The sequence below is a fragment of the Syngnathus floridae genome, chromosome 18, assembly GCF_059516105.1.
Source record: "Syngnathus floridae isolate MCC-2025c chromosome 18, RoL_Sflo_1.0, whole genome shotgun sequence".
Lineage (NCBI taxonomy): Eukaryota > Metazoa > Chordata > Actinopteri > Syngnathiformes > Syngnathidae > Syngnathus > Syngnathus floridae.
In genome coordinates, this window is record NC_142430.1 from 7,592,490 (window position 1) to 7,617,419 (window position 24,930).

Here is a 24,930-nt window from a genome sequence, read left to right on the forward strand (position 1 = left end):
TCAGTAGCTCTGCCATGGAGAGCAAAAATTTATACGTACCAGCGAGGTGTTCTACGGCGAGTGGCACCTGTCATCCAAGCGTGCTTATTTGCTTTGATACGTGGATACGTCGGCCATATTTTGACAGGTGCGGGGGCTGTTGTTGAAGTAAGAAGCCCGAGTCGGGTTGACACAAGGCCCCGCTTGTCCGTAACCCCGCCCCCTCTTCCCCCCCCGGAGGGAAAGTGCTCCTCGGCTCCCTGAGGAAGCTTCGGAGAAGGCTTCGTTCTTCACAATGCGGAATTTGAAAATTGGAGTGCGTCAATAGTGTGATTATGAATTACCTCCAGAGGTTCAGGCATCATCACGTAGGTTTTGTCTCCTCACACGACAGCTGCTTTCACTCACAGCGAAGACGTGCGGCCCAAAAAGAGAGATCCAGATCAGACCTTCAGCGCTGAATATTTATGATGCAGCCCTTACAAAGATTTCTTGCCACATTTTTTGCGGTTTAAAAAAGGAGGGGGGGGGGGAGTTATATGTGTGGTTAGACACGCACACACAATTGAGCGTATGCTGGAAAAGGCGGTCGAACTTTAAAGCCGAGTGGTAATGAGGCTCCGTTTAAAAGCCAACAAAGCTGCGCTGGCAGCTTATGAAAGCAAGTTCGGCGAGTGCTGGAAGAAGAATGTGGAGGCGTCTTTGGATACTTTTCCAAATCCTCAAAACAGCTTTTCCAAAAAGCAGCTCGGCAAAACCATGTGTAAAAAAAAACTGGCTAACACACACGAACAATTTTGAAGCCTCTTTTGGAATACTTGGCAATTTTTCAAAGTCTGGCCAATCTCGAACAATCTCACCCGCTCCCGGATTCCACCGTAAAGTGGCGTCCATTAAGTTGAAATGTTGTCGGGTAATACAAGTTGGCACAACAACTCGATGGAAGACAGGATGTCCAAGACAGATGTGTTTGATGCTGAAGGTCTACAAACATCCAGGCACAATTTAGGGGGGGGTGATAAATGGTTCCTTTCCAGCTTAGAGGAGGATTTTGTTTGGATAGAAATTGGGAATTCAGACAACGAGGACCCTGAAGGTGACAGAGTGAAATACAAGGGGATTTAAAAACCCTTCCTGACTTTGATTGGAGGCCTCAGCGTTTATTTACAGAACTCAAAGGAGCATTCCCAACCTGAATGGAAATTGGAATTTCCGCAGCTCGCTTTTACCGAGACACATCATCAAACACGGCACACGGCTCATTAACTAATAATTTATTTTGTAGATGAAAAAGTCAGTGGTTCGTTGCCTCGAGGAAGACTCGGATATAGAAATGGGACATTCATCCAACAGAAAGAGGCGGGGCTTAGCTCAAGTGTCACATCTTTACGTCCCCCCCGAGTTATTTACATTCGGACGTTTGTCGTAGAAAACATTCTGTGATGTGGATATCACTTGTTTACTTGCGTGGACTAACACACACACACATGGATGTATTCTCACACACACCTGCAAGCGCAATAAAAAGTGGCGGCGAAAGCAACAAAGCAAACGGCTTCCATTAGGCCTCGTTAAACAACGTGACGGCTAAAAAGGACGAGAAAACATCTGGCTAGATCTTCACGTCATTGTTGTAAGGGGGCGGGGCATAGTTTGACGGACATTTGACGGGAAAGGAGTACAGTGCGCCACTGAGCGTATTTGGCAACCTCCAACTCACTTATCAAAGACACTCAATACATAACATGCAAAAATGGCTCCTGGGGGCGGGGGGGGGAGTGATGGGGGGCTTGGCCGATACGCAGCAGAGGAGAGTCTTTTGGAAGAACGACAAGCCAAACATGCGGCCGCAGCCAAACAACTTTCAAGACGTGCCTGTCAGCAAGATGGCCGCCGCGCCAGCTCGACGCAAACTTCAGATTCTTGTTTAGCTTATAGCGAGACATTGCAATGATGTCTTTCACAGAATGAGGAAAACCTGGAGAGCGACCAGACTTTTTTTTTTTTTCCTCCTCTCTTGACTTTCAGAGTCTCTTAATTAGGTTTAAAACTCCGACTGTGCTCATTTGGCAAAGGATGACAGGGGGAGATAACTTTTTTTTTTTTTTTGGATGCTGGCAACGGTTTGGTTCTGGAGCGGTGGGTGGGTTGGGTGGAAGGGGGGGGCTTTGATGGACCAGCACAAACCACAAACATGCAAACATGACAAAACTTTGTAGGATTGAAACGCGATAGTCTCGTGTTCTAGTACGGTATGCTCTCCACGAACGTTCCAGCCTCGTTCATTCAGACTAAATAGTCAGCTCCGCTCGCTTCTGTCTGCCAGTCACATGACACTTTAGGCGTCCTTCAGAAACTGAGGGTCCAACCATGTGGCCTTCAGAAATGTCAACTTGAATAAGTCCAGTCTGATGGCAGTTGTGGAAAATTCCATAGATTTGATTAAAAAAAAGTTCCTCCTGATGTCTGGTATCCCAAAAAAAAAAAAAAATTGTGATTCCTTGGATTTCATTGTTGCAGTGGTTGGAAACGGAAGGTTCCAACGTTGTCAGCGAGGGCGGGAACTTCGTACCCTTAGCGGTCCCTTTTTAAGGCAAACCATTGGACGAGAAAGATGTGACAAATAAAAAATAAAAAGGAAAATAATTATACAATATACACAAAATGTGGTCCTCGGGTACATGCAGTCTTGGTCATGTCCCGTAATGGAAAAGGGGGCGGGGTTAAGGTTCCACGGCGCCGTCCAATCAGGCTTTGCCGCACTTGCCCTTCTTCTCTTTGCGCTGGAACTTCCTCAGTCGTCTCGTCCAAACGTCCCTCCACTGGATCACCAGGCTGTTTTTATCAGCCAGTAGCCCAGCACGTTCCGGGTTGGAGGTCCCGACCCCGGGCCCCGAGTCGGTCCCGCCGTCGCTGCCACCCATAACCAGGAAGCGTTTGCTCATTTGGATCTTGGGACACTTGCAGGCCAAATCCTTCATGTGCACCCACAGGATGTTGTCGCCTCGTTTTAAGGGCTCGCCACGACTCTTGTACACGGACATGACGTTGACGGAAAACTTGGCCCAGTCGCCGACCGTCTCCATGTCCAGCACGTTCACTTGCACCGCTGAGGACGACAAGTCTCGGGTGAGCGGTCTCGGTACGTACGTCACGTCGTGAATTCCAAACTCACCGTAATCCTTCTTGCAGTATTTCTTCATGTTGATCTTCAAGTTGCCCTTCACCGGTTTGCAGTAAGACTCACAATCTATAAAACAAACATGGCGGCTGAAACACAACAGAGGACTCAAAGTGTTAACTTTTGACATGTTTTGGAGGTTGGGGAGAGAAAAAACAGAGCGAGGTGGAAGCGAGTGTGATGCCCGAGACCACACATTGGCCAGATCCATATTAACAACTCCGTCATCCTGCTCGTAAATCCGCAATGGAAATGTGCTCTTCCCTCAGAGTTTCACATTCTAAAAGCCCCGGAAAAAAAAAAAAAAAAAGACAATAATTCAATTTTAGACGGAGAGCCCTCTGGCAAGCCGGAGAGAACGCACATGGAAATGTTTGATAGTTATCAAAATTGAAATTGTGTGATGATGAAAAGAGAGAAGGGGGGGTCATATGAAATATTGAAAACAGATGAGCGCTATCATCAGGAAAAATGTGGAACGGTTTTGAATTTGCATATTTGTAGTTGATGGAGTGACAACACTGGAAAACATTTCCCATGTTTGAAGTCCCGATGGAGACACGGGAAGCCGAGCGTGCTGCCTGCTTGGAATGTTAAGACTACCAAACACAGAACTGGACCTGGTCCTTGTGGTCTCGCTACTTTCTCGAGGAAAAACCAGCCAGTCATGTCAGCTACCAAAGTAAATCAATCAAAAGCGGCTGCACACGAAAAGGGCGTTGCGTTTTTTTTTTTTGCAGTAAATGAAGGAGTTTAGGAAGGACAAGAAAGTCATAAAAACATCCAGGATGTTTGGCTGTGAATCAGCGAGCAGGAGATTTTATAAGGCTCAGTGAGGGGGAAAAAAGGAAGGAAGAGGGGCGAAAAAAAGTGTTTTAATAACTAAATTGGGGAGTTTAATAAAAGAAAATTGACAATTCATTATTTTTTATTATTAATTAAATATATTATTTTTTTTTTTTCTTTCTAGTCTCTGGAAGTGAAAAAAAAAGTCCTGCCAAATTGAAATGATTATTTTTTTTCTTTTCAGCTCATTATCATGAACGTGCGATTGCAACTGCATGTAGATGACATGCGCATGGATTTCATTAAAGCGCCGCCAAATATGCTCGCATTCCTTCTCCGAGGTTTTGGCGCTGAAACCTTGGCAGCGAGAAAACGGGCAAAAGCTCCTTTTCCCATGAGGAGTCACTTTTCACCTGGAAAAGCTCTTGCAAAAAAGAAAAAAAAAATAATCGCCTAGTGACCCGGAAGAGCAGCCCAGTGAAAACACTTTTCTCTACATACGACAAGGACAAATTGCATGCTCCGCCCCCTTCTACACAAAAACCGACATTTTGGACGGTTCAAGTTTAAGGATGGAGAGAAAGACACGGATGACGTATTTTCAAGTGCCTGAGGAGAATCGCCGATGGAAATGTTTTCCCATGGGAGAGCCCGAATCAATTTCCTCGAGTTGCCAAAAAGTCTTTTCACGTCTCAAAACGTTTCCTTCCACTTTATCTAGCAATCACCTCGGCCTTGTCGTCGGAGCCGCGCTGATGCTTCGAGGTCGAGGAAACTTGGCCGAGGGCTTTGGGATTCCGAGACAAAAGGGGGAAAATCTCATCTGGGCCAAAGCACTTCAAAAAAGGGAGGCGCCCCATCCGCCATTAATATTTATTCCACACCTTCAAACTGGAGCCCAGAAATATGGGGGGAAAAAAAAAAAGATGTTTTTGTTCTTCTGGTGAACGGGGCGGGGTGTGAGTGAGCGTACACCAACCTGCTGGCTCTTCTGTGCTGCTCACCACAGCTGTGGGGTTCACCACGGGGATCTCTGGAACGCAAAAGTCCAACATTTAGTGCTGTGCTAAAACATAAATGCTAGATTTGAGCGGCAAACACGACACATCTTTGAAGATCTTGGAAGGCATGTGCATGACAGCATAACAAAAAAAAAACATCTTGTGAAGCTCAATGAAAGGATCCGTACTAATACTAATTGGCTGCTTAACAGCCTCGCCCCCTCCCCTCCCCACGAGGCCATATTGTCACACCCAAAGTTGCCATTAAGCCTAATAGAGCTAAATTTATGCACGCGCTTAGTTCCCTTTGGTGCCTGGGATGGTTCAGCGGCAATGAAATGGTCGGGGTCGGCCATCCATGACCGTGGGTTTTTTTTTGGACCATCTGCTCCGGAGCTGCAATGCGAGAGAAACAACACGGCGCCATGTGGCACCGCGTGGCGTGGCGCAGTGTGACGCTGCATCGGCAAAGGTCATTTTTGAAAGAGCTCCATTTAGCTTTGAGCTAGCTAAAGCGTCCACTCACTGATGCAAGGGGCCACGGGAGATCGGCTCTGCTGGTAGCCCTTGGCGCAGCGGTTGCAGGTGCTGCCGGTAACGCCATCTTTGCAGGGGCACTGACCTGTGGTCTGGTTGCACGTCTTACCCGCTGCTCCGACGGGGTGGCAGTCGCAGGCTGAGAAGATGGCGCAGGAACAAGAACATGAGACAAAACAGTTTATAGGCTTTGTCCACCGTGTTCGGTAAACAACAAAACATGAGCAGGTCGTAAGAGGAGAGGGAGGAGGGAGGGGGGGGGTGTTGATCTCTGCCCCCTCCCTTTCTCCTCAAACTGTTTTTTTTCTCCGAGGTTTTATGAGCAAGGCGGCTTGGGCCAGTTAAGAAGCAGTAAAAAGTCCTCAGATGTTGATGACTTTTCAAGCCTGCTTGACTGCAGCTGTGACACACGTCGCCTTGGGATTTGTAGTCCTTTAAAACGGCCTTTTCTTCATCGAGCCTCTGCAAATTGATGATTGTTATTTTTTTTTCACGATATTTTTCATGGGTCCGTTCCCCGCCGCTCTCATGGGCGCTCATTTGCAGAGCAGGTCTGATTAGGAACAGACGCTTGCCCCCCCCCTTTTGGAAACACCTGTATTTTATTGTCTTGAGACGTGACACTCAACATACTTTCACCTCTAACACATGGAGAAATCCAAATAGCACTTACCCTTGCAAGCCCGTCGATGAGTGATAGGTCGGGCCATGTCTCGGAAGAAGCCTTCCTTGCAGTAGTGGCAATGGCGGCCGGCCGTGTTGTGGCGGCAGTTCATGCAAACGCCTCCGCTCTTCCTTCCCGAAAGTTTGTACAACTCCATGTTGAAGCGACATCGCCGAGCGTGGAGGTTGCAGTTACACGCTGCGGACGGACGACAAAGTTGTCAGAACATACACGGTACCTTTAAGATTTACTTTGACGCTGTGGTTTGGTAAGCGTTTACAACATGGCAGCTCCGAGCTTGGCGGCAGCTCTGCTTCCCATCCATCAAAATGATATTTGTAGCCTTCGTTTCTTCCTTTTGGTGATTTATGACTCCAACTTCCTTCAGTCCATCACTTATTAATCTCCGCAGAGAGACACGTTAATCCCGCGTCAATCTCACTGATGACCTATTAAAAGGAAACCGGGCTCACATAAAGAGATTTGAGCTTCCCGATGAGGTGAGCCAGGATATAACGGTTCAAGCTGGAGATCCGACTGGTTCACTGAGGTTGCCGAGACGATTACGAAAGCAGAGTTTGATTTAGGAGCTAAAGTAGCTCCGAGGAATAATTGTTTTTGTTTTCTGGCAACCCGGACAGTTTGTGTATTTAAGCAGTAAATCTATTGTCATAACGTCAATGTTAAAATTAACAGACCGCATCCGCATTGAAACATGGCCGCCCTAAAAATGTGTTTTGATTCACGGCTGTTATTTTCAAGGTACAACGACTACATTTTGTCGCTACTGTGGCGAGAGCTGTACGTGATCCACATTTAAAAAAGGAAGCCTGTCACCGGGCCGGGGAAATGAGGCCGTGTTTTTCTCCTGGTTCCAGATCCTGGAAAAAAAGGGGGTGGGAGGGGTCGTGCGTGTGTGGGGGGGGGGCACATTCCCAGACTGTTTCCCAATTCCATATGGTTACAGCCCAATTTGTTTGGAATTCAAAGGCTAATCAAATAGCATTTGAAATTTGACGAAAAAAAATGAGTCGAGGTGATCTTGACCACAAGTGTGAAATATTCCAAGGAAATTTCCAGGGCAGGCAGAATGCTGTTTCTGCCATCAAGCATCTCAAACACGTATCCAGCTGTGAGCATGTGGGACCATTAACACCTTGCAGTGGAACATGAAAGTGATGGATCACGTTTTGCATCGCGAGCGCAGCTGAAGAACCAAATTTCTGGCATCTTGTTGATTTACGGCCGCGCGGCAACTCAAAGTACCGAGCGGCAAATCTATTGTTTTGAGTGTGGAAAAAAATCATAAAGGAAAATTCCCTTTGCGTGTCGCCAAAACAGTTCGCATGTTGTCAAGGAAATGGCAAAACAAAACAAGCTGCGGTTGGCAAACACAGCCGCGACAAATCATTTTTTAGTACGTGAGACGAAAATAACCATAAGTCATTAAGATAAAGAGCAACAAATTGGAGGTAGTGCGTGACGACGGAATGACGGCTTCACGCAAGCGGGAGCCAGCGTCCTCCTCCTTCGCACATGTTTCTGACTTCCCCATCTCCAAAGACCTTTCAAACGTGCCAGGTAACATGTTGACTCAAGAACAACTCGGCGTTCCCCCCCAAATCTGTTGAATGAAAACCGATTTCAACAAATAAAATGCTCGGTATAAATCGAATTCTATTTTTCCTTCAAAATTTTGGATGCCCGTGCAACTCACCCCTCCCCTCAACTAATATTGGTCCTCAAAGAGTGGAGGGCCACACTGACCGCCATCTTTCTCTTCTCGGGCTGACGTCCAGACACCGTGTGTTACTCTCGACATGGTGTGTGTGTGTGCTGAACAACGTCTGGCTGCTCCAGCCACCTGCTCAGGACACCGGGAGGGAACACCCGGTTAATTACCTCCTTGTCGGATCCGTGGCATCGACACAATGTGGTGAAACCCACAAAAAATATGATAAAAAAATGTGCTAATGACACTCTCATACAATTTCATATATACACAAGAGTTCACGGAAGAGTTCCTGCACTCATGTTCTGGCTTAACAGCCACCAACAACAGCGGCCGGCGTGTCGGCTGGAAACCGCATCGTTCCGCAGTTAGCAGAGCCCGCGGGCTTGCAACAACATTGAAAAAAAAAAAAGGCAAAATTTCCAACGACAAAAAGCCAGGCTCTGATTTCAGCCGAAGGGGCTCCTTGATAGAAAAAGTCACTGGTGGGAAAGTCGGGGTTGATTGCTACCATGTGTGGGTGTGCGACTTGATAGAGCGGCGCATATTAACGCAATTAACGTGATTTCACCTCTTTATAATGACTTGATGGGAGAAGTGTCAATCAAACCCATTCAACCTTGGGATAAGCTGCAAAAAAAAAAAAAAAATTCAAATGATATGACGAGCCCTCGCTAGCTAGCCTCCGGCGACGCGGGAGTTCCGGGGAGTCGATTAGCAAAAGTAGGATAATGACACATAGGGGGCAGCGCTATCAAAGCGGCTTTTCTTTTCTAAAATTATAAAATCTCATCATGGTCTTTTATCCCGTGTTGCCTTCAGGCGAAAGAAGACAGCTTTAAAAATTGCGCGTTCCATTTGAAGGGAATCTGACATCCTCGCGTTACAACCGATTAAAAACGACACGGACGTTTTCACTTCTCAAATCGTGAAAGTAGAACACAGACCGACCCCGGCTTGGCCTCGGCTGGTCGAGAAGTGCAACACAAAAAAAGCAATGAAGGGATGGAAGGCCCATTTTGAAATTCCAATCAGTATAAAAAAAAACCATCTGCTCTTTGTCAGAGGGGAGAAAAAAAATAATGACCTCTGGGTTTAACAAATGAAGGAAATTTCCTTATTTATCCGACTGATGTGATTTAAAAGGGTTAAGTTGAATGATTGACTAATAAAACATTGAGCGCCACACCCTCTACGGCGCTGCCAACCACAGCTCACCTGCAATCTTGAAAAATAAACCCACAGCTTGCAAATGAGCCGTGGCGTCGGTGCACTGTTGGATCTGGCTAAGCTAAGCTCCATTAGCGATGGATGATGCCTGCTTCTGGCCTCGGAGCATCCCCGAGCTGCACTTCCTGCGCTCCAAATGAGGAAGAGGGAAGGACTGGAAAATAATTTGCCGGTACCATAAATCATCTCGGACTGGTGTCACTTGACTCCACAAGAGGCCTCTCATCCGATACAGTCTCTTTGAGCAGACTTAATTTGAAAGTCAACAAACAGTATTTACATTCCGGCGTGGGGCACGCCAGCAAAAACAACAATACTCAATCACAAACGGCAAGCAAACACAAGCGTCGCATCTGTTTCCTCGTTCTGTCCCGCACCACTCGGCAGATAAATCGCAGCGGGGTCGCCCTCGCCGACCTCCAGGACGGAGGGGTTTTTAAAAAAACCAAGATGGAGGCAGCAGATGGGCAGAAGAGCCCGTACTCCACTTGGGAGGCAAAAATCAAAACGTCTCCTGACATCCAACAACATGTCACCGTCAGCTTAAGTATGTCACCATTCTGCGTAAAGGTCACGACCCCACGCCCCTGCTCCCTTTCACTAAAAAGCGCCCTCAGGCCTCGCTTTGGGTTCCAGGAAGGAAGGTAAAGCGGCCAGTGAGCTTTCATTGGCGACATATATGTAAAGCGGGTGTAACATTTGGGAAAGAGCAAGGGGATATTTAAAAGAGGGCGGAAAAAGCGCTGAGGGATCTGCGTTGGGATATTGTTGCATAGTTGGCCTTTGGTTTTGTCACCCCTGGTCACCCTTAAGCAGATCTGGCATTTGCTAAATATGATCTCAGGCGAGCTCGCTGGGCAATTACAACACGTTAGAAAAATATACACTTTTGCCCGCCCTCCCTCCCCCCGCCGAAAATTTCTGGCTTCATCAGCGAGGTGAAAACGGGGACAGCGCTTACTAATTCTCTGCCACGTTTTTCACGACAGGCCAAATTGAGCTGAATTCAATTCCACTGGATGTCTGTTGATTTAAAACAGGTGCGCAAATCTAATATGAAGCCAGACCGTCCAAAATGAAAATCGACGGAACTGCCTATACAATTACATTAGCAGCCGTTGGCACGTAAATAAGAATAACAATTTGACATGGCCGGTTCCCAGAGCGTAAACACGACTCGCTCGCATGACGACTCGGATGATTTAACCCCTCGCTGAGTGCCAGTGAGTTGAATAGTTGTCATCCGCTGTTTAGACATTTCCAGAAAACATGAGCGTTTCCCTGAAGAGGTGCACTTCATTTACACGCTTGATGGGAAACGCAGCCATTTCCAGTGCGGGCGGCGAACAAAAAAATTCAACATTTTATTTTCTATTGTGACTGCCCAAAGGTGGTCATTGGATATTTGGCCAGCGGTTGTCCTTATTCAATTTTGACCGGTCCATGTCTAAGTGCTCGCTTAGTGCTCGATGGTATGGCTGACTATTTGTTTTGACTTTGGACCCAAAGAGAAGAAAAACAAAAAGTACTCACGCAGACATTCGTTGGCCTCGCGGGCACTGGCCCTCTGCCACGGCCGGTCGTAGTGAAAAGGTTTGCAGCGGTCGCATTCGGGCCCTTCCGTGTTGTGCTTGCAGTCGCACACCAGTTTGCCTTCCTTGTCTTTCAGGCAGCGTGCCCCGTGGCCGTTGCACTTGCACCTCCCGCCCACTTGGAAGTCGCCCACCGCGTAGAAGTACGCCGGCAGCGTGGAGGGCGCCGCCGCCGCCGCGGGGTCTTCATCCCGCCCGGCCGATCCCGGCTCCCGTGACTGCTGGGGCCGAGTGAAAACCACGCGGATATCCGTGACGGTCACCCAGTCCTGGAGGACCGGGCTGTTGTCAAAGTCTTTGCCGGATGGCCGCCCGTCCAATGTGCTGAAGGCGATGAGGCCTCCGGAGAGCGGGTAGAGGTCCGTGTGGCCGTCGCTACATAGAGCCTCTTGTTCGTTCTGTTTGGTGATGGCGGCTCTGTTGGGCCGGTTGTACACGCGCCGACATTGCGACGAGTAGAACTGGTAGGGTGTCCACGTTTTACCGTAGTCCATGCTCTTGTAGATGGCCAGCGACTCGGGTCTGGGGGAGCAGAACTGCAAGCTGACGTAGGTGATCTCAAACTTCTTGCCCAGGGAAAGCGTTAGCGTCACATTGTGCGGCGAGGTGTTGAGGTTCTCCGACTGCCAGCAGGTCAGGTTGTGAGCCGAGTTGAGATCGGTGAGGTAGGAAGGCGGGCGGGCGCGTCGGGGGTCGGCGGCGTCGCAGATCTGGCACGTCCGCACCGACGGCCGTTCGTCTCCGCGCTCCACCACGCTGCACGAGCGGGACGGCGGGCGCCCGCACACGCTGGACACAGCCACCTCCTTGCCAAAAGCGGCGTTGATAAACTCGGGGATGCAACGGCGGGCCGCGCCGGCGTCGTCGTAGCAAGGGTCCGCGGGGGTCTGCTGTCCGGCGAAGGGGTTGTTGGCGCCGTGCGACGCCGCCGAACCCGCCAGGAGGCTCAAGCATAGCAAGTACGTCCAGGCTTCCCTCATTCTGCTCCGAGGGCCCGGCTCCCGACCACCGCACGCGTCTTGGGGGGCAAATAGATGCGAGTCGAGCGGAGAAGCTGCGCCGGGAAACGCCAGAGCGAGACTGCGTGTGGACGTGTCCGACTTCTCGCTAAAAATCTCCCGAGCCGGCCTTAATTGCGGCCCGGAGGAAGGAGACTGTCGGTGCTCGGTGACCCTTGGCGCGAGGCCCTTCCTGCGGGAGACAGATACAAACACGGAGGTCAGTGTCAAACTCATATTGTTACCACAAAAGGAAATCACCAAAAAGGGGCACGCGGTCAAGCGGGGGACCTCTGCCAAGGCTGAGCAATCACGTCCGTCTGAAAAATCCCGACATTAATTAACATAGAAGATTGAAATGCTTGGCTGGCTGGAATAAAAAAAAATACACACTTCTTGACAGACAGGCCATTTAAAGAAGTGGATGCCTCCAAAATGGCCGACTCTTTCTGTTCTTCCGCCGGTGTCAAAAGCAGCCGAGCTTTGTGGTCATGCTCGGGTAGCATGGCATCCCATAATCCCTGGTAATGGTGTGGTGCGACGGACCAGAAATGCGGTCTCTGTGTTTGAAGAAGTGCAACCGCCAAAGAGAAACTCTCATCAAAGACGGTAAAAATTTCGACATTCCCCGATGAGTCAATTCATGCTTGGTACCTGGGTGACATTGTTTCTACAATGCTCGGCTAGACAAGAAGCCTCTTGGTCCCATAGAAGGGGTTCGGGGTGAGAAAGCCATTTGAGGAGGGGGGGGGGGGATACGGCCTGGGGCTTTTCCTCGCCTAATCCCCCTTTTCCTTCCCTGGGTGTCAAATCGAGAGGTGCCTCATTTGAAAAGTGACAGCTGAAGGCAACCGCATCCCTCTTTGTGTGCTATTTATTAAATTACAATGAATGGCAGCCAGCCGCTCCCGCTCAGGCTCCCCTTCATACAACGCCATCCATCCCTCTTCATCTGAGAGAGAAGAACAAAAGGTGGCCTCTGTATCCACTTCAGTCAAGCGCGGCGGAAAGCAGACAGATGGGAGTTAAAGGCCAGTCGCAAAGACAAAAGTTTGCTTCTTCTTACGTGTGAAGGGCTCCGAGGATTGCAACCCTTCAAAAACTAAACAAAAAAAAACTGGGAGCACTCATCTGCACTCCAACTATTTGGCCTCTTCTCAAGTGGTGCTAAAAGGAAACAACCCCCCTACTTGTTTTCTCGTGTTGGAGAAAAATGTCAAGAAAAGTACGTGATAAACGGAAGAGCAGATTAATGGAGGAAGGTGACTAGGGCGTAAAAATATGAGATGGATGGAGCGAGACAGATTAAGGTGGACCACTGCGACGGTGCGTGTCGGTCCCTGGAATGACTAAATATGGGAGAGCTGTGTGTGGGTGGGTTTTTCAACCGAGTGGGAACAGTGACAACACACGAGAGGAGCCGCCAGCTTTTTTTTTTTCTTCTACCTCATGACTTATCATAATGAGAAACAAGTTTCATGTGAAGATGGGAGGATGACAGGGTGGTCTTGTGGTTTTCAGCTTCTCCCCCCCTTCATCGGGAGATCATCCCACGTTGATTCGCTTCTCTTTCAAGCATGGGCGCCTTAGTCGGAGTTCACCGATTAGGAAAACACAAGTCGCTGAGAGGCTTTATTTGGCTTGGGTGGATAGTGGAGGGCTACGGGTAGGGGGGGGGACAGCTGAGCCGCTTTGTATCCCAAGTGGGAGCCTTTCACGCTGGTCGGGTAGCCCCTCTCGAAGACGGGGAGCGGAGGGAGGTCTTCTATCGGGTGACAGTGAGAGGGGGCCCGATGTGGTACCCTGCTGTCCCCCTCCAGCACAGTAATCCCTGGTGGGGTTATTAGCAGCTTTCCACAACTACTGAAGATTTTTTTGTCAATATTGCTGACATATTGCCAATTCTGACGAATAAACTAGTTTGAGTCTGTTCGACAATGGGCGAAATCCAAAAATGTAACACACACAGAGCAAATAAAGATGTCGACGTGAGTCAACATGACTGACAGGACTCAGGTAACAGAGGTCAGTGGCCTGCTCGATGACGGCCATCTTCACGGTGGTGACGACAATTCCCGTGTGTGTTTTAGGGGGGGCAGGAAGGGGTCAACTTTCCCAGCTGAGGGCGTGATTAGTAGAGGGATCACCGACAAATTCTCATGTCTCGGAGAAGGTTCAAGGTGTAGAACGAGGTCAAGGGAGCTCTCAGACAAAATTGCCCATGTCGTTTTCTGCGAGGTCAATGTTTTGGTGAGAAAGGGTCATGGCAGAGGAGGAAAAGTTTGAGGTATGACGCAAGACCCGAGGGTTAAACGGGGTTAATTGGTCACGACGATACAAAACAGTCAAGCACGGGGAAAGCCCGACACATTTTCAAAACATTCCAAACACGACCGCTGAGAAATATGACAGACCACACACACACACACACCTGGAGAAAACGTGCATGCAGGCCAAGCGAGACGCGGGGGACGGGCAGGACCGAGCATGCCGATATTTGCTCCTGGACCGTCTTCTCGTTGCCAGACACATCTGGAGTGTCACGCCGACGGACAGCAGGTATTTGAATGCTTACAGGCGAGGGGAGCACACACACACACTTCAATGGAACTTTGAGAATGAGTGACACAATGAGCAAAATCTGCAGAGTGTTGCCTCGGATTATCTCGCACACACATCATGCGACCGCAACCGCCTCCTCTGATGGTGGACCCGATGAAAATAATCACCGACGATTCCCGATTGCGTGGAGTGACTCCGATGCTTAGCGGTGAGAAGTAGGTCAAGTGGCTGACACTGTTTCGAGGGGGCAATAGGGGCATACTTTAAGGCCATTCAAGCAGTTAAGATAACAAGTGCCGGACGGGACTGTCGCTTTCAGCTCCAGACTTGTTTGAGAGCAGGCTGTGTGCGCTTTCAAGGGGGCGGAGCTTAACATTGGAGCATGTTTGATATTCGGGGAAGTCAGCACAGAAAACACCAAACAGGCCAAAATTGGATTGGAACTAAAATATGTCCTGAATTAAAAAAAAAATGTGTCAAGGGTAGAAATGAATGACATCATTGATGACATCACACAACTAAAATGTAATAGTTTTGAGGGCAATTTTGAATGACTCACTTTGACAATTCCATTTTGACTTCTTATATAATATTTCAAAAAATATTTGATGCAATCGTGAAAAGATGAATTAATCACAGAACATCCTCCATAATAATTTTAATGCCATAAGATGCTAAGTTCATCAAACTTACTTTTTATTTAGATTTGATGTCTAATGCAACGTTACTTTAACTTTTCAGAAGGGAGGGGCTGCACGCTGAGGAAATATTGGAAGTGACACACGCATGTTGAAGGACGAAGGCGGCCGAGAGGCGCGCCGCTTGCTTTGGCACGCATGCACACTTGGCTCACAATCGCCCCTTCAGCTTCCACCTCCTCTTGCACACTTATTTCTGCCCAATTCCAGAGTGGCACCTGTCTGTGAACGAGCGTGCACGAGCTAACGGCAGCTTCATTTAAAAAAAAAAAATTCACGTAACCTGTCATTGCCCAACACACGCTTGTTGAAATAATAATCATATCCAACTCACCTTATGGAATCCAAATTAGCCTTTAAATAGAGTAAAAAAAAAGCCACTAAATCCCACAAGTGAAAATGTGGACCACCTCTCTCTCATGCGTGCCTGGACCCAAGTGAGAAGCGAGCAGTCGTCCATATGTTGTAAAGCGAGCCCGGGCTGAGGCTACTCCCCGCTCAAATCAAACACACATTTTCCCAAAGTGTGTGCGGGAGAAGAGGGGGGGGGGCGACGCGTGTGTGCGTGTGTGTGCAAAGAGGAGGGGAACCAAATATTCCAATTACACTCTTAATGTGTTTTCTCCTTGTTGGACTTGATTTTGCACAAATTAAAACATTGCCAAGAAACCACAAAGGAACCACAAGCCAAAACCAAAACGACTATTTTGTCATACATTTGATTAGTGTGTGTGAAATACACAATTGTTCCCGCTTGCCTCTAAAATCTCTCTAAGCTGATCAACATTCCTTTTGAATCTACTGTACCATTCAAAATAAAGTTAAGGGGTCAAAGAGGTCACCTGACTCTGACACGCTAATCGATATTAATTCGTTGAAGTGAAATGTCCCATATGACTCGAATAATCGTTGAATGTGAATTGTGAGTGGCAGAGATAACGACAACAAACATTTGCTCCATTGAGAGAAAAAGAAAACAGCTTTGAAAGACACAAAGAGACGCAGCGGTTTCTCCATGGTAATCAATTCTTCAATTAACTGTGAGAAAGGTCAACGTGAGCGTCACAAAAGGAACAAAAAGAAACACTTACGGCGTCCTAGGGAGTTTTTGCACGGTGTATTCCAAGATGGGGACACTTTGGAGTGGACACAAGACAATCAATGCCAGCTTGTTTTTTTTTTTTTTTTTTTTTTGGAAATCTTCATTTCTGGCACCTCCTGTTGGCAGAGGCAGGGAGTAATGAGTTACATTTTTGAGTAGTGTTTTCCTTTCTAAAATATGCTTGTCTGACATTTACGTAAGATTTAAATAATTAAAATCAGAAATTAGTTACCAGTTATTCTTCTTAGGTTTTGCCCCATTGCTGAGCTTAAAACTCTCGGGAACTGATCTTCAATGGTGAATGGACGCTCTCTGGTGGCCACATGTTTTTTTTTTCCCCCTTTTTGTTTTTTTTAACTTTATTGAAGCAAAATATACAAATTAAACAAATATAATGATCATTTGTAGAAATAAATAAACAATGAATCCAGAAACTAGCCAATGTGACAATAAACAAATACAAAAAAGAATTAGAAAGGAAAAAAAATAAAACTTTCTTATTGAACCATAACAGAGAAAAAAAAATTAACGTTCCTATCAGTATAAAACAGTTCTTATTTGAACTTGATAGGAGTTTGAAAAATTGAGGAGCAGCAACCTGGAGAATGATAATAAAAAAAAAAAAAGCATATTCATGAGCAGCACTGCTTTGAAAATCTGATGAACCACAATAAAACAAAACAGTGTAGATTCTCAGTCTTGGTCCCAGGACTTATCTCATGACCTTTTTGTAGCTCCGCCCACAAGCGAGTCTTCAGCGCCGCCATCAGAAGTCTTAGCATCGCATTCCGACCGCCGACAAAAACGTTTGTTGCGTCTCGGCTCTTGGTTGAGGCCAGCCTCCTCTCTCGATCTCTTCCTGGATGGTCCGGGCGAAGGCTCCGCCTCTACTTCCACTTCAGCGAAACACGAGACAAAGTCGCTTTCCTCGGAAGCCTCTTCTTCCTCAACCAAGTTTCCGATGCCGTGCGATCCCGACTTCTTGTCTCTCTTGGCTTCTTGCTTCTTTCCCGTCGGCGGAGGGTCTTCTTCATCGACATCGATGCCGGCGCTCTCTGAAAAGTTGTAGTCAAACTCGTGCCACCATCGGAAAGCCTCTTCGTCGATTTCCTCAACTTTGGATCTGACGTTCGGCATGTTCGGCATGCTTGGCAACGGGTGTTCGTCTACTTGCTCCAAAATCTGGTTGGCGCTAACTAGCAACTCATTTTCATTAGCCGCATCCTCCACGTGGTGATCGTCCCCGTCTTGGAGATTCCCATCGTTGACAATATCGTCGTTATCGGCGACGTGTTCTTGGGTGACGTCGTAGTCGCGAATGCTCAAATCTTCTTCCCGTAAGCCGTGGAATTCAAAGACGATTTCTTCAAAGATATTACCGCACGAAAATGGCCACACTTGCCAAATAAAGCGGATCCACGCGTACTGGTCCCGCGTATTGACAAAACGGTAAAGTTCATCGTTATCTTCGAGGATCAGATCGATGTCGCTGTCTTCGTTTTGAGCGTCGCCGATATCATGCTCGCTGTCGCTCTCCTCGCCGACACCATCCTCGTCGTCTTCGATATTAACCTCCTCGTCGATGTCCTCGAGATTGGCTTCCTCTTCGTTGTTGTCGTTCGGGGGTTGCCTCGGCACCGCCTCGATGATGAAGGAAATTTCTTCGCTGTGCAAGGAAATCCAAAATCGGCGAAATCTTAAATTGGGTTCCCCGATTCCCAAGTCCAGCGGAATTCGGTAGCCTGCAACATGTTCAAGGCGTGTTATTGCCACGGTCACTAAGCAGTCCAAACTTTATCAGTTTTACCTAAACGGCAAAACAAATCTCAAGTACCAGAGCACCGTCCATCTCCTCGTCCTTCCATCTCGTCCAAAGGAATCCTAAGAAAAAATAGAAATACGTTCAATAAAATCCTCCAGATCATCTTTCGTATCACCATCGACTTACCTTAACTTCCGGGAACTGGTCTGTAAAATACCAGTTGGTGACCAGAAAGATTTTCTTTGCAGATTTTAGTTGGTATCATGCTGATGGAAATGTCGTGGCAGTCTCAATGTGAAATTGACGCTTCGTTTCCAGAACCACGCTTGAGTCTGTGTCATAGAACGTGAAGTAAAAAAGCACTTCATGTCATCACACAAGATGACATCATTGCCATGATGTAATCACGATGTCACGCTCGTGCAGGTGCACACAAATGACAAAAGACAAATTTGTAAATCGTCAGATCTATTTCAGATCACAATAACAGGATGACACAAATGGTCCGGTTTTGATCAAGATGGCCGCCAAAGCGACAAAAATCTTTTCGTTCGTCATCCACCAAAACTTATTGCATCAATTTATCGTTTCTCGTCCGTGTCAAAATCCGATCGTCCATTCTCCGTCAAGGTCTCGTGAGATTGAATTGGCGGCGGGTGATCTTCAAGATCTTGCTCAGATGCTTGGGAAGTTGTTTCTTCCTGGAATTTGACGCAATTACTTTGAGAAACATGGCTGCTTAAACTTAGTAAGGCCAGGTTGTCCCGTAGACTTAGTTTTAGAGGCGGAGCTTCCAAAGCGTTGGAGTCGGTGCTGTCGGAACTTTCTCCGTAGCTTTTTTCGACTTGCGGCAACATCTCCACGGATGGTTGATCTTGTGCCTCAGCGGCAAATTCTTCAAGAACATATTTGACGCGAGATGAACTACATTTGCGTCTTAAGTCGTCCTGCCACCTTAATCGTTTCTTCCCGTTGCTATCAAGGGAATTCAAATCTTCGTTCGATTCATTCCGATCTTCTTCAGACTCATCTCCGTCGGAATTGCCATCATCTCCGTAGCGGAAACGTTTACTGATTCTGCTTTCGGCTTGTTCTTGGTCGTCATCGCCGCAACGCTTCCTCGACGTTCCCGGCAGAGAGACTCCTTCCGTGTCTTCCCAATCGGTACCGCTGTCCGAGCTGTTATCGCAAAATTCGTGCCACCAACGCTTCTCGTTTATCATCTCCAAGTAGCTCCTGGCCTCGTTTCCCGAGATCCGGCTGGATGGTCCGGGTTGCGGGTCCTCATCGGAAGACCCATCTTCTTTCTCAGCAGTACAACTAGTTCTGATACCTTGAGAAACCTCAGAGTCAGGCATTTCAGAAAAGCCATTGAAGAGTTCTAAGGTTGACTCTTGAACATCTAAATCACCGGCTGGAGTGTTTTCTTCAGGATCGTCTTGGTTGGAGACGTTATTGTCACATCCGTGACACCATTGGCAACACATGCCGCTTCCTCTTTCAGTTTCTGAAGTCCTGAACGGAAGAAGAACCGACTCGTGCTGGATCTCTTGTTCGTTAAAGTCTTTCAACCTCTCCTCAGCATCAGAAACTTCTCCGGCCGGATCGCTGTTGCTGACGCTTGCAGCTTTGGCGGCAAATTCCCCCGAAAGTTTTGGTTCCATATCTCTGTTTTCATCTTGGGAATCCAAGCTTTGGTTCGATTCACAAAGGAGAGGATTTACTTCGTAAAAATCAAAGTCTGGGCTACTGTCAGAACTTTTATGATGGAACTCGTGCCACCACGGGAAAGGCCTGTGACGCCTCGTTCCGTTTTCATCTCCGTCGTCATCTTCGGATATCTGCCAGGACGGTCCCGGTCGGGGTTCTGTGTTGGCTTCGTCCAAATCAGTGTCGCTATCCGAGGTGGACGCTCTCCTCGGATTCTCGACGATTCTAATCTCATCATCGTCGTCGTCCTCGTTTGTAGAATGGCCCCTGGATTGCTCGGACGATCGTTCGACCGCTTCCATCCACTGATGGACTTCCATGTGAAGCTCACCGTCACGTGCTTGATTGTCCTCCACATTCCCATGATTGATATGAATCGGATTATTATTCTGATGATTGTCTTCCAGATCCCATTGCTCGGGCCCGTTTACAAAAATGATCTCTTGATTGACAATAAAATCCAAGATGGCGATGAACTCCATGTTAGGTTCGTCGTTTGGTGGACGCAGACCTCTTGGTAGCGGCAAACGGATACCTGCAATATTAACGTTAGCGATTAGCATGATAGTTCATGACATGAAAAATCAAAGAACTTACTATTTGGACCATTGTGCCATCCATCGCCTTGTCCATCCATTTTGCCTGAAAGTCAGTTCGATGAAAATTCAAGGTCACAAGAGTCAGAGATAGAAAAAAATGGCAGCATTTGAACGATGCACGATGTGAACGCTTACCTGTGTTCAGGAAATCGGCGAAAAAAGTACCAGCAATATTTGAATCCTGATCATGCTGACCCGAACTGAACAAGTTATACCAAACAATCCAGAGAACGTCTCATTGTCGGGTCCGAGTAAAGACATACACTTCAAATGTTAAAGCGGGACAGATAAAAACTGCTCCGCCGAAGTTGTGACTTTGTGTCATGGCAACACGTCTACGAATTGACGTGCTTGGACCAAAGCGTTTGATGACACGCTACGCCATTACATCATTGTGATGTCATCATCACAATGATACATCTATCGGTTGTGATGTCACTTTCAATCAGTAGCCAAAGACAAAGTATAGAAATCTAAACTTGTGATATACAATGAGGCACTCTAATCTGCCAAAAATTGGCATTTTATTATTTGGGTGGTGTACAAAAAAAAAAAAACATGCACTGCACATGTCACTATGAGCGTCCATCACCATGATGAATTTTATTCTATTCTCAGAATCAGTTCATCACGCTGTTATTTCCTTCCTCTTTCCTCAGCGGGTCCTCCTCCAAGCCTTGCTCCCAGAAAGCGTCTCCTTCCTTGGAGACCCTCCCCCCCTCGGCCAAGACGATGATGCCCGAGCCGTGCGCCAGATGGCCGCTGAGGCTCATGAGGTACACGTTGGCCTGCGTTTGTAGCACCCGAGGCGCTTCCACCTCATTGACGTCCTGCTCGGCGCTGCCGTCAGAACTGTTGCCGTCAAACTCGTCCCACCAACGGAAGCTTCCGCTGGCTTCCTCCCCGTCGCCGTCCGCCCCGTCGTCCTTCGAGACGTTCCTGGACGATTCAAGCTGAAGGTCATCTTCTGCGCTTCGAGTCACCCCGATCTCCACCTCGGCCCCGACGGCCGCCTCCAACTGATTATCGTCGTCAATGATAATGTCAACGTTCTCATCGTTTTCGCTGACGTTCATGTCGACGTCGTTGTCCGGCCACGGCTCGCTCTCGTTCACGAAGACGATCTCCTGATTCACGATAAAATCGAGTATGACGATGTACTCCATGTCGGGGTCATCGTTGGGTGGGCGGTTTCCTATAAGCAACGGAATATGGTAACCTGAAATTCATTGAGACATAGATGATGCTGCTGTTAAAATGGAAATTAAATTAAATTGGAATTAGTTTGACCCAAATTGAGGTGAAATCAACTTACTACTCGGTCCATTGTGCCATCCATCCCCTTGTCCTTCCATTTTGTCTAAAAAGAAAATCAATAAGGTTGACTTGAGTAGATAATAAATCTGTAATTTAATGTATATGTTTTAGAATTTTGAAAAATTAAAAAAAATTATATATTTCAGTGCATATCAATAAAAATCAGAAGACAAAAATGAGCAAAATTAATATTTGATATCAACAAGCCCTGCCCCATGACATCAAATTTGTCGACGTACCTTATCCGAGTACCTGCTTTGAAAAACTGTAGTTCATACGCAAGGAGAAACATTCAGGTGACTAAAAAAAAATTTGGAGGTGAAGTTTTGGAATAAAAAAAACAAAAAGAAAAGAAAACAGAAAAGCAAAGATAACATGCTGGACCTTTCAGTTAAAAGGAAAATAAATCAGGGCACTCACTGCATGTAGTAAAACAATTGGAGGCTTTAATGCTCTGTGTCATCGTCACATCTTTGTTACCCTTCGTCCAAATGCTTTGAACAAAGCAAGTTATGTCATCAACACGTGACCATTTACGAATATGGATGATGTCGCTCTCACTGCACATACCATAAAAGAAAAAAATACAATTTCAATCTCAGGTACTTTCCTTAGATCAGGAAAATCTGGATTTAGATATAAATCGTAATCTTCCACCAGTGCGTCATCAAAATGTGCATGTTCAAGACATGTATAATCAATTACCTATTCGGCTATTCGATTAATCGACATTTTTTAAAAAATTAACGCCGTAACGTAAACGTAGCCCAGCTGACGTCACGCTGTTCCTTTGGAACGACCGGCTCAACGGCGCCTCTGCTGGTTGCCCTCGGGCAGTGCACTTCATTTTTTTTTTCCCTCAACTTCCTCGAGGCGCCTTCAAGTAATGGGCGGAATTCTCCACGATGGCTTTCGAGACGATCATCCCTACCGTGAATTATTTCTCACTGTCTCTCGTTTCTTGCTCTCGTTTGTCTCTCGACCGGCTTGAGGCCGACGACGCAGGTCGAGAAATTTGTCGACCGTCGTCTAAGTCGGCGTCAGATGCGTCGCTGTCAGAGGCGTCGCCGTGTCGAAAACGTTTCTGGTTTCTTCCCGCTTCGGATAAAAGTCCGACGTCTCCTCGCGGCCTCTTCCTCGACGACTCAAGTGGGAGTTCCTCATCCGGGTCACTCAAACGGAAGTCCTCATCTTCCGATTTGGATAGAAAGTTTTTCTTACACGTTTTCTTTCCCTTTCTGTCGTCTTGCGAATCCAAATCGTCGCTTGACTGTCGCTTGTTTGCGCAAGATTGGAGGTAGTCTTCTTCGTGGAGGTTGTCCGATAAACTGTCTGAGTTGGATTCATCCCACCACTGGAATTGTTTGCCCCCGCTGGTTTCGTCGTTGGCCTCGACGGATCGTTCCTTGGACGGTCCCGGTAGAGGATCGTCCAACTCCGGGTAGACGACGGGACTGGAAATGTCCCTCTCTTCGTTGACGACGTTGGCAATGATAGCGCAGCTTTCGATATTTTCGTTGTCGTGTTCGAGGTCTTCGAAGCCTTCGTCGTTAATACAGTCGCAGTCGTCGAAACCGTCGTCGTTACTCCGGTCGTCGTCTTCGTCGTCGATATCGTGGACGTTCTCGAAGCCGTCGTCGTCCTCGTCGATATTCTGCTCGTCGTCGATGTTCTCCTCGTTGGCTTCGCCGTTGTGTTCTTCGTTGTTGTCGATCTCGTCAAAGTCGTCGTTGTTGACCAAACGCAACTCGAGGAAAATGTCGTCAAACACGTCGCCGTGTTGCAGCGGCCTGACGCGGATCCGGAAGAGGAGCACGGCGTTCTCGTCGTTGAGGTGCATGTCGTTGATGTGGTTGTCGGCGTGGTATGCCGGATGCACCCCGTGGCCGTTGTCCTCCATGTCGCCGTCGTTGTCTTCCACGTCGGCATCGCCGTCGCTCTCCTCCGTCTCCTCATCCTCCTCGTCTTCGATATTCTCCTGCTCGTGTTCCTCGATATTCTCCTCCTGATCGATGTCCTCGATGTTCTCGCCGTCTTCGATCCGTTCCTCGTCGTCGTCGTTATCCTCGATGTTTTCCTCCTCGTCGTTGTCTTCCGTGTTGCCGTCGTTAAAGTCGTTATCGGGCGGCCTGATCATGGCGTGGATGGAAAAGATGATCTCCTGATTTAAAATGAAAACCCTCAGGCCGAGGGTTTCCATGTTGCGCGCTCCGTTCCCAATCGGCAGCGGAATTCGGTAGCCTGCAACACAGTTGACGCGATGATGCTAACATCAGCATAGAATCAAACCGAAATCGCTTCCACCCGAAAGGACGGAATTTGTGAAATCAATCGTCAAGTACTTACAATTTGGACCATTGTGCCGGCCGTCCCCTTGTCCTTCCATTTTGTCTAAAATAACATCAGAAAACTGTTTAGTGGATAAAAAAAACATTTTTCTGCTCATAACTGGTGCAGCAAAGGATTCAAAACTTTATTTAACATAAAAAGCTGACATCAGCAAAAAAAAATTTAAGCGCACATTTTTTGGTTTAAAAAATACGGTAAAAAGTTTTTTACATATTTCTTTTTACAATGGATATCGTTTGTTTTCATAGCAAAGGCTTTCTAAAGAATAAAACAGAATGTAAAGAAATTTTGGCCCTGCCTCCCCGAAGCCAGCACATCCCAGACAATGACATCATCGTGCAATCGGTCATTATAGGCGTGTTTGCAATTCAACAAGTATGAAGTCACATATTGGGATTTACTAACCTTCAATTTGGGGAAACGGCGTGAAAAACTGCAGTTCAATAAGCCGTTCGGTGATAACATAGAGGCTTCTTTTGCAGCTTCTGCAGCATTTTAGTCCTTGTCATGCTGATGTGGAGCCAACGGCTTGCACGCTTTGGGATTAAGACAAAAAGTCCACGCTGTCGTTTCCCATAAAGACAAACTTTGGGCATCAGTCATGGCAGGTGCTCGGGGGCGGGGAAGCCCAGCAAGGATGTGCTAATACCAGCGGCGGCTTTATTGCTCTGTGACATCATCGCATCTTGCCATCAAATTGCTTTGAACAAAACACTTCATGACATTTGCATAATTAAATGTATGAGTGTGATGTCATCACATTTAAAGTTGGGCTGGAGCACATTGGACATGTTTTCGGCAAGCGTGGGTGTTTTTCTTCTGCAGACATTTTGCTCCAATTCTGGTATTGTAATAATACAAGTGGCACTATTGAGATTTTCTTTTAATATTATTTAATTATACAATAATTTATTTAGATTGTATATGTATTTATTCATATTATATATTTATTTATATTATATATATATATATATATATATATATATATATATATATATATATATATATATATATATATATATATATATACTACATATATTTATTTCTATTTATATATTTCGATTTATTATTTGCCACTAAGTGGCACCATTGAGGTTTTCTTTTAATATTATTTAATTATACAATAATTTA

General features: G+C 47.0%; 5 protein-coding genes across 10 annotated transcripts; all 5 read right to left on the minus strand.

Annotated features, from left to right (window-relative positions):
- Positions 1 to 1,238: 1,238 nt before the first annotated feature.
- ntn2 (netrin 2) lies at positions 1,239 to 16,195 on the minus strand. 4 transcript variants are annotated; one of them, XM_088359509.1, is made up of 8 exons: positions 16,052 to 16,134; positions 14,132 to 14,270; positions 10,644 to 11,893; positions 6,158 to 6,346; positions 5,474 to 5,623; positions 4,926 to 4,979; positions 3,155 to 3,229; positions 1,239 to 3,088 (listed from the first exon to the last, which is right to left on the minus strand). In XM_088359509.1, the coding sequence occupies exons 2-8, from the start codon at positions 14,230 to 14,232 to the stop codon at positions 2,727 to 2,729; spliced, it is 2,181 nt and encodes a 726-aa protein (XP_088215635.1). In that variant the 5' UTR covers positions 14,233 to 14,270; positions 16,052 to 16,134; the 3' UTR covers positions 1,239 to 2,726. The 4 variants fall into 4 exon arrangements, with proteins under 4 accessions (XP_088215635.1, XP_088215634.1, XP_088215633.1 ...); XM_088359508.1 differs by lacking the exon at positions 16,052 to 16,134 and adding an exon at positions 15,295 to 15,461; XM_088359507.1 differs by lacking the exon at positions 14,132 to 14,270 and having other exon boundaries at positions 16,052 to 16,195.
- A 208-nt stretch (positions 16,196 to 16,403) lies between these two features.
- Positions 16,404 to 18,131, minus strand: LOC148382753 (uncharacterized). Its single transcript, XM_088359515.1, has 3 exons — positions 18,011 to 18,131; positions 17,897 to 17,943; positions 16,404 to 17,804 (listed from the first exon to the last, which is right to left on the minus strand). The coding sequence occupies exons 2-3, from the start codon at positions 17,925 to 17,927 to the stop codon at positions 16,780 to 16,782; spliced, it is 1,056 nt and encodes a 351-aa protein (XP_088215641.1). The 5' UTR covers positions 17,928 to 17,943; positions 18,011 to 18,131; the 3' UTR covers positions 16,404 to 16,779.
- Positions 18,132 to 18,275: 144 nt separating this feature from the next.
- LOC148382754 (uncharacterized) lies at positions 18,276 to 20,474 on the minus strand. The gene is made up of 3 exons (XM_088359512.1): positions 20,269 to 20,474; positions 20,132 to 20,176; positions 18,276 to 20,069 (listed from the first exon to the last, which is right to left on the minus strand). Exons 2-3 carry the CDS (start codon positions 20,169 to 20,171, stop codon positions 18,406 to 18,408), a joined length of 1,704 nt encoding a protein of 567 aa, XP_088215638.1. The 5' UTR covers positions 20,172 to 20,176; positions 20,269 to 20,474; the 3' UTR covers positions 18,276 to 18,405.
- Positions 20,475 to 20,630: 156 nt separating this feature from the next.
- Positions 20,631 to 21,835, minus strand: LOC148382755 (uncharacterized). 2 transcript variants are annotated; one of them, XM_088359516.1, is made up of 3 exons: positions 21,690 to 21,835; positions 21,449 to 21,493; positions 20,631 to 21,352 (listed from the first exon to the last, which is right to left on the minus strand). In XM_088359516.1, exons 2-3 carry the CDS (start codon positions 21,486 to 21,488, stop codon positions 20,754 to 20,756), a joined length of 639 nt encoding a protein of 212 aa, XP_088215642.1. In that variant the 5' UTR covers positions 21,489 to 21,493; positions 21,690 to 21,835; the 3' UTR covers positions 20,631 to 20,753. The 2 variants fall into 2 exon arrangements, with proteins under 2 accessions (XP_088215642.1, XP_088215643.1); XM_088359517.1 differs by having other exon boundaries at positions 20,631 to 21,328; positions 21,690 to 21,795.
- Positions 21,690 to 24,433, minus strand: LOC148382756 (uncharacterized). Of its 2 annotated transcripts, none has more exons than XM_088359513.1 (3): positions 24,205 to 24,433; positions 23,797 to 23,841; positions 21,690 to 23,716 (listed from the first exon to the last, which is right to left on the minus strand). In XM_088359513.1, the coding sequence occupies exons 1-3, from the start codon at positions 24,262 to 24,264 to the stop codon at positions 22,388 to 22,390; spliced, it is 1,434 nt and encodes a 477-aa protein (XP_088215639.1). In that variant the 5' UTR covers positions 24,265 to 24,433; the 3' UTR covers positions 21,690 to 22,387. The 2 variants fall into 2 exon arrangements, with proteins under 2 accessions (XP_088215639.1, XP_088215640.1); XM_088359514.1 differs by having other exon boundaries at positions 21,690 to 23,691; positions 24,205 to 24,432.
- Between the last annotated feature and the right edge of the window lie 497 nt (positions 24,434 to 24,930).